General features: G+C 45.0%; 1 protein-coding gene across 3 annotated transcripts in view; it reads left to right on the top strand.

Moving 5' to 3' along the window:
- SHTN1 (shootin 1) overlaps positions 1-4359 on the top strand; it is a 97043-nt gene extending 92684 nt beyond the window's left edge. For 2 of the 3 annotated variants that reach the window (XM_041743464.1, XM_041743465.1), the window contains one exon: positions 2575-4359. In XM_041743464.1, the coding sequence (XP_041599398.1) occupies positions 2575-2797 (223 nt within the window). In that variant the 3' untranslated portion in view covers positions 2798-4359. The remainder of the gene's footprint in view (positions 1-2574) is intronic. The other variant, XM_041743466.1, reaches the window with a different exon arrangement.
- Positions 4360-7774: the final 3415 nt, after the last annotated feature.

Genomic DNA, 7774 nt, shown 5'->3' on the forward strand with positions numbered 1-7774 from the left:
GAGGTGAGGCTTCCTTTGCATGCTTAGAGCAGAGGTGGGCTTTGAACCAAGATGGCAGAGCCAGACGGGTGACCGGCCTGCAGACTACTGTGGCTTTGACTGGAATGGCCTAGCTAGGCAGGCGCTTCATTTCCTGGAATTCCCTTGCCCCTTTGTTTCCAGGTTAGGTTTGACCACAAGAAAACTTTGCATGAGATTTTGGATGAAGAGGTGACAGTAGTTATTTCTCTTTTGTTTTGTCTTGAAGGCTCCAAAGGTCCATCTAGGGCAGGTGCTGCTACAGTTCATATGAGGTGTCACCAGCTGGCATGTGATAGCAGCTGGCCCACAGTTTTTCCAGCTCCACACCCCGCCTCCCCAGCTCCTCCTTCAGCTTTTCCAAATTTTAGACCAAGTATGTGTGTAGTTGCCTGTAGAAGGCTCTGGTGTATCCTGGAGGTTGTCTGCATCGTGTGGATTGGAAACTGTAAAGGACAGATGCACCTCTGGTTTGTCTTCAGTCTCTGGTCACTCTTCGCCCGTCGTCCAGTTCCTTGCCAGAACTGCAGGCTTCGGGCCCAGCATCAGACACGGAGGCGACAGGCTTTTCTAGACTTCCTGCCTAGTTCTCTCCCTGGCCTGACATCTAATTTGGATCATTGAGCCCAAGGATATCTCACAGGGTTCCGCTCCTCTACCTGTGCCCCAGTGGACACAGTCTCCCAGGTATTGCCTGGGTCAGAGAACGTCAAACCAGGTACTGCTGGGGAAAGCACATCCCCTGTTGATTCCCAGAGCGTAGCCACAGCCAGCTTGAGAAGTGGATCTTTGGCCAAGGTTGACAGGAAAGTGTCATGGTGTTTTCTAATGACAGGGGCATTGGTGAGTCAAGGCAAAAAACAAAAGAATCTGTCCTCCCTGCAGCATGGCCTCCTTCTCAGGTTCCTGGTCATCCCAGTGGTTTCACCACTGCCACAGAAGACAGCTGTGTGTGTGTGACCTGGTCATCATCGACAAGTGACCGTATAACCGGATAGCCAGAGGGAGTAAGGTTTCCATGCATTTGACAGATTTCATAGTGCTGGTCAGAAAGTGGTAAGACCCTGGTTGTGGGGTTTGAGCTCTTTGTACCTGTCGCTGGATCGTGCAGGCTGCTTTTTCTCAGTAGTTGAGCATTTGTTCTGCTGTTTTTTTGTTGTATAAGAGAGATCTCCAGACCTATTCACACCAAAGTCTGGGTTTCTGAGCCTTTCTCACTTTATTAGTATTCACTCATTTATGCCACAAGTGGATCCGTGCTAGGTACGGGGTAGAAGTGTGAACAAAGCTAAACAGTCCCTGTTTCGTGGATGCTTACGTTCTATTTGAAGAGACAGGCGTTAAACAGCTAATTACACGGTATTTCATTATGACTGTGGGGAGTCCAACCAGGGAGAAGTAGCAGGTGGTAAGGGAGTGTCTAGCTGGCGGTTCCGGCCTGCTCCAGGGGTCAGGGAACAGTAGCATCAAGTCCTACAAAGGGCGGGTCGAGCAGTGGGCTCGCCAGTGTATGTCCTGATGTCCAGAGGTGGAATGGGGGGTGGTGCTGGTTCATGCTTTACATCTTAGCATTTGCCAGGAAGACCAAATACGTCTGAAGAGCCCCTGTCCTGCCTATCACACACCCTTCAGCCTTCAGGCCCCAGGTCAGCAGCCCCGAACCTTCAGATGGTGGCCTCTGACCGTGACTTCTGTGAGGAGTAGGTGCCTGAACAGCCTAACTTCCTGACACATGACAAGGGAAGACGTGGACATCTCTGTTTTTACAAGGAAACTGTCACGTAGCTTGAGAAGCAGTAGCCTCTTGCATCAGAGTAGAAGGGAAGAGAGGAAGTGGCTGTGGAAAAAAGAAACTTGCTCTCTGAAATTCCTTAGGAACTTTCTCAAGAGACGTGATTCTCCTTTTTAGAAAAAGTTTATGGTCACTTAGCATTTTAGCTTACTCTCTGGATTCTTCCATCTGCTGTTGTTCCTCGCTCACCCCTCCCCGGGCCTGACCAGATTTCTTCCTGTCACTAATGGCAGAGGCGGGCGCGGCTCCCAGCTGTCCCTGGTGACGGGGTGGCTTCCTTCCCTCAGCACCAGTCTCCTCAGAGCTAGTCTGCAGCCAGATGTCCCCAGGGACACGAGGGGCTTGGGGTGGGGGTGGGGGTGGTGGTAATGGTTCCTTCCGGCTAAGTGAAGGTGGGACAGGAGTCTGGGCGGCAGGCAGTGGGGAGGCCCGCACCCGGCACCCAGGAGCTTTGCACTTCTTGAGAAGAGTGTGTAATTAAGCAGGTAGGTGCATTTGGCTTTTTAACACTTCCCTAGTTAATTGCTCTGACTTTTTCCGCCTTCTTTCTTCTGGCCTCATGCTCCTAATGTCATCTAATAGCTCCTTTTTCTTTTAATGGCTGGCACCTCAAAGACCACTTTGTGCATGTTAATTAGACTTAGAGCATTTGGGTTTTTTTGTTTTTTTGTTTTTTTTTTGTTGGTCTGAATCCAGGAATATGAAAGCCAAATATTTTTTCTCTCTCTGCTTTTTATTGTTTTGTGTAACTGTCCTTCCTCCAGGCCTCTCAGTAACGCTGGATGCGAGAGCCAGTACTGTGGCAGTGAGCAGCAAGCTGGACCCGTTATAGTGTTAGATCCTGTTTCCACACACGAACCCCAAACCAAAGACCAGGTCACTGAGAAAGATTCAACTCAACGCAAGGATGACGGAGGCGAAACTAAACCAGGAGACAAAGAAGACAGCACTGACAAAATGAAAGACACAGACAGCTCCCACTGCTGATCCGTAACCCGGAAGGCTGACGTGTGTACAAGTTCTCTCCCACGCGTACACGATCAATTCTGGTGCATTGGCAAGGGCCGTAAGACATTCTGTTCTTGTCACCGTGGGCCGGATACAGGTTCCTTTTCTGGTGTCACTTTTGTAAGTAATTTACCTATAAACATAAGTAAGTTGTTCAGCAAAATACACATCCCATGTAGGGTTTTTTTTTTTTTTTCTTTCTAGGGATAAGATGTTTTCTCGAATTACTGTACTAAGTGCAGCTTCTTTTAGAAGGTTACAAAAAATTCAGGTGTCTATCTTTTTAGGTAACGTGCATACCACTAATCAAATGTAACGCTGGAGGGCTGCAGCGCGGTGGATGAATGGATAGACAAAACTGACCGATGTAAGGCGATTTAAAAAGCCCCCAGAGAAGCTTCCGTTTTAGGTCTGATCTTCTTTTGAGAGAGAAACTGCGGTAGCATAGAAACTGTTAGGCACTGTGGTGTGCAGATTACTTTCTAGGATGTACTGAGCTAAGCTTCAAATTCGGGAGCTGCAGGCATCAGACCAGTACTCCCATAGTCCCTGCTAATTGCACACATTGTCAGCTACGGGATGGGAAATATGCACTATTGACTACGTCCAAAGCCTCCCAAGGACTCCAGTGGGAATGCTCCGGTGGCCTGAATGCAGAGGAGCATCCCAACTTTGGAATTCATAGAGTATTATCTTAGTAAACCATGTGCTCTGTGCTAGGAGTTAATTGTGTTTCCTCATGTACTAAGTGGCACCAGTACCATGGTTTATCACAATTCTTCTGTACAGTGAAGAGAAGTGACAAGCACACAATTTTCTTGCTTCACTGCTGTTCTACATTACACAGGTTTGTTGTGTTTGTTTTGTTTTGTTTTGTTTAAAGAAATTAAGTGGTAGCTAGTCTCTAAAAATACAATGTTTCAGCCTACCACAGTGAACAAATAGAAATGTAATCAGGGATTTTTAAAAAAGGAAAAAAAAAAACTTATACAGCTTTTCCAAGTTGATTGTTTCAAAATTGGTGTTTATTTAAAATAAGTGGTAATGTACTTGAATGCATTTTTTATGACAATGATTCAGTAATGGTAATTTTACTATTAAAGAAAGTGAAAGGTTTAGTTTTGTTAGCGTGGCTCAGCATGTAGCTGTCCGGTGTTTCTCACCTAAGGGCAAAAGAAAACGATAGTAATAATGGCGGTAGTTGTGTTTTATTTTTGCACGTGTGCTAAGCATAGGCTTGAAGAGGCGGGTAGGCAGGTAAATCAATGTACTTCCTAAATTTGGAGATGATTCTCCTTCTGTAGGTTTGTTATGCTTGACTGTGTCCATGTTCTTCCGGTGATGATTTTACAGTTCCTGATCAGTTTACTCACGGGGAATTAAAATGTCATGTTTTCCAACTGTAACTTCCCTCATTGAATAATACTGCTAGATGATATACTAACTGCAAACTGCATTAACCCTTAAGCCAGTTCTGTTATGCTGTGATTTGAACTCTCCTCACCACACTTATTAAAAAGCACTGACAGTTTCCCACTAAAGGTCAACTGTGGTTATTGACATTTTTGGTTTAGTTCTCTCAACTTGTCATTCTTTGTTTTTTGTTTTTTGTTTTTTTTGTCACTCTTTAATAAGAAAATCCCATCGGCATTGATCACTTTCATATTTTTTAGTAATCCGCACGGTGGTTTCTCTTGAACTTTATCCCGTGTTTCTTTGTGCCCTCCTTCCTTCCTCTGTCTGAGCCTGCTGGCGCGGGTTTCACGTACACGCAGAGATATAAAGACACACAGACGCGTCACTCCGTATTTCTCCACACATGTCAACAGGATGATGCACCCACAAAAACACTGTCGTTGCCAGGGTAAGAAGGTAACCACTGGGGGAGATGTGTTCGCTGGGCCAGGCAACTTTGAAAGTGTTCTTGTCTTCTCCAGGAGGCTTCCTTACCTCGAGGTGATCACAGAGCATTTGACAGTTAGTTTGATAGGAAGGTATTTGATCTAGGCTTTTCCTCCTCTTGTTCTGCCTTCAGTATTCACATCAGTCTGGAGGAGGTTTTGTCCCTGCTGGGGTGCAGTTGTCAACACACAGTCCAGGAAGAAAAGACACAGGAAGACTAGTGCTCTTAGCTTCCGGGTATGTTCTTAGTTATTTGCCCCCCAGAACTGTAAATGACCTACATATATACTATTTTTAAGTCAAAAGGGACTGCCATCTTTATGTTTTTGTTTTCTCTAAAAACTGTATTTAGGGGATCCCTGGGTGGCTCAGCGGTTTAGAGCCCGCCTTCGGCCCAGGGCATGATCCTGGAGTCCCGGGATCAAGTCCCACATCAGGCTCCCTGCATGGAGCCTGCTTCTCCCTCTGCCTGTGTCTCTGCCCACCCTCTTCTCTCTCTGTGTCTATCATGAATAAATAAATAAAATCTTTAAAAAAACCTTATTCTTATGTTTTGGAGAAAGAATTATGTCTCATCTGCTACAGAGTTGGAACTAATACTGATGCATTTTTTAAAGATTTTATTATTTTTATTAATTTATTCATGAGAGACTGCATTAACACAGAGAGAGAGAGAGATGCAGAGACACAGGCAGAGGGAGAAGCAGGCTCCATGCAGGGAGCCCAACGTGGGACTCGATCCCAGGATCCCCGGATCATGTCGTGAGCCAGAGGCAGATGCCCAACCACCGAGCCACCCAGGTGTCCCTATACTGATGCATTTTTATTGCCAGAGTGGGGCAAAAAGGGCTCTTGCTGTGAAAGAAGATGTCTCCCTTCTTTTCCGAAAGAGTAAGAACTGAATGCAAACTCCCACACCCTTTTGTACCTGGGCTGGTCTCACACTCCTCAGCCCCCAGCACTCCAGCAGCTGGTCCGCCCTGTGGAAACGCTGGGTGGCAAGCATCAGCCTGGCTGTCCCCATCCAGCCTTGTTGCCTGAGTTGAAAGGACAGGTGTTGTGGCTCTGGCCACTCACCAGTAATTCCTCTTTCCTTACCTTCTTTGTTAACAAACAGTGTTTGCTTGGAAATGGAATGGTACAGATAGAAATGATTGTTCATTATCTTTCCAGACCATCTTTAGGTTGTCCATGAGGTCAGTGGTAGTCCACATTATAGACTCCTGGATGATTTTTCTGTGTGTTTAATTACTTTCATCACAGAACAACACCAGCTTCTTTGGCATTAAGTCGGGGGGCGGGCAACCATGTGTCATCATCACTGACCTTAAAAGGATCATCAAGCTGCCTTTATATTTAACAGATTGGATTGGTTTGGATTTTCTTCCTGGCACTGACGTTCCCTACTTCCGCTGACATTGATTCCCATGGGATATGACTAGTCTCTCTTACCTCTTTTATAGATAGTAAGTTCTATGTAGTGTATATGACAGGTTTTTTATCTCTGATATATTAATATACACGTATGGAGAGAGAGAAAAAATATAAGTAGAAGCAGTATTCATCACTTTATTAGAAATTCAATGCCTCTCCATGGGTGACCCCAGTCCTTGAGGGGAGAAATGGTGGTTGGGGCGTGTGCCCCGTGCTGAAATGAGAGCTCTATCTTGGTGGAGGTAATAAATTACCTCTTTGGTTAATTTAGTTATTGACTTAGTTTGTATATTTTTGCTCTGGTTCCATTTGCTTAATTATCATTTGTGTTCTAGTTCCAGAGCAGACGCTCAGATGATCTCCCGTATTTCATCTGTATGTGGACATACATGTTCAAAGGCTACGTGAACACCCAGTCATGTTCTGCCTGCCTTTTTTTTTTAAAATATTTTATTTATTTATTCATGAGAATACACAGAGAGGAGAGAGAGCCAGAGACACAGGCACAGGGAGAAGCAGGCTCCATGCAGGGAGCCTGATGTGGGACTCGATCCTGGGACTCCAGAATCATGCCCTGGGCTGAAGGCAGCGCTAAACCGCTGAGCCACCCGGGCTGCCCTCTGCCTGCCTTTAAAGTGAATTTCCCAGAGGCTCCTGGGTGGTTGGTTTAGTCAGTTAGGCATTCAACTCTTGATTTTGGCTCAGGTCATGATCTCAAGGTCATGAGATCGAGCCCCACGTTCAGCTCCATGCTGTGTGTGGAGCCTGCTTGACATTCTGTCTGTCTGCCCTCTGCTCCTCCCCCACCCCCCTTAAAAAAAAAAAAAAGGATTTTCCTTCCACTTTCTCACACTTCATTATGTGTTGCTTAAGCACCAGGACAAGCACTAGCAACCACAAACTGAGACATGGTTCTCCCAACTTAGATACCAGCCAGTCCTCCTGCCCCTTGCTCTGAGAGAATGTGCCATGAGCCAATTTTAAATCATTGCTTTGAGTGTAAGGCCCTGGCTTTACCATGAGGCCATTAAGTTTCTCTATGGGTACTCTTCAAAAGGAAAAGTTCTCAATGTGCTTAGTGAAAACTTAGGGAATATATCAGAAATCTAAACCCAGCCAACTCTCCCACAGGTCAGTACCTAACAATTTTTATAATTTTGGAGGAAAACAAATGATGATAACTTTAAACAGAGAATCTAAATTCTATAAAGCAGTAGGACATTATTATATCTGTAGATGTGTGAATAACTTCATTTCTAGTACTTTTATGCTATAACCCTGATACTGGCTTACAAGAGAGGCACTTCATTCAGTCAGCCTATACGACGTATCATTTTTAGTCGCCTCTGAGATGCTGTTGCATAAATAATTGAGCAGTTAATTATCTTAAGACTATTTATGCACTTACTGATGGTTTTATTCACTTATACTGATTCTTTTTCCAAAAAGGATCTTAGGACGCCCACAAGCATGTAAGTAAAATAATAAAGATGAAAATTTAGAAAGAGGAGGGAATCAGGGAAAAGAATTAAGGGTAAGGAAGTCAAAAGAAGCCTTTGGTGGTTACAAAAACTGAAGTTCTCACACTTCTTCCTGCATGAGGCTGGCTACAAAAATGCG

The sequence above is a fragment of the Vulpes lagopus genome, chromosome 2 (assembly GCF_018345385.1).
Source record: "Vulpes lagopus strain Blue_001 chromosome 2, ASM1834538v1, whole genome shotgun sequence".
NCBI lineage: Eukaryota > Metazoa > Chordata > Mammalia > Carnivora > Canidae > Vulpes > Vulpes lagopus.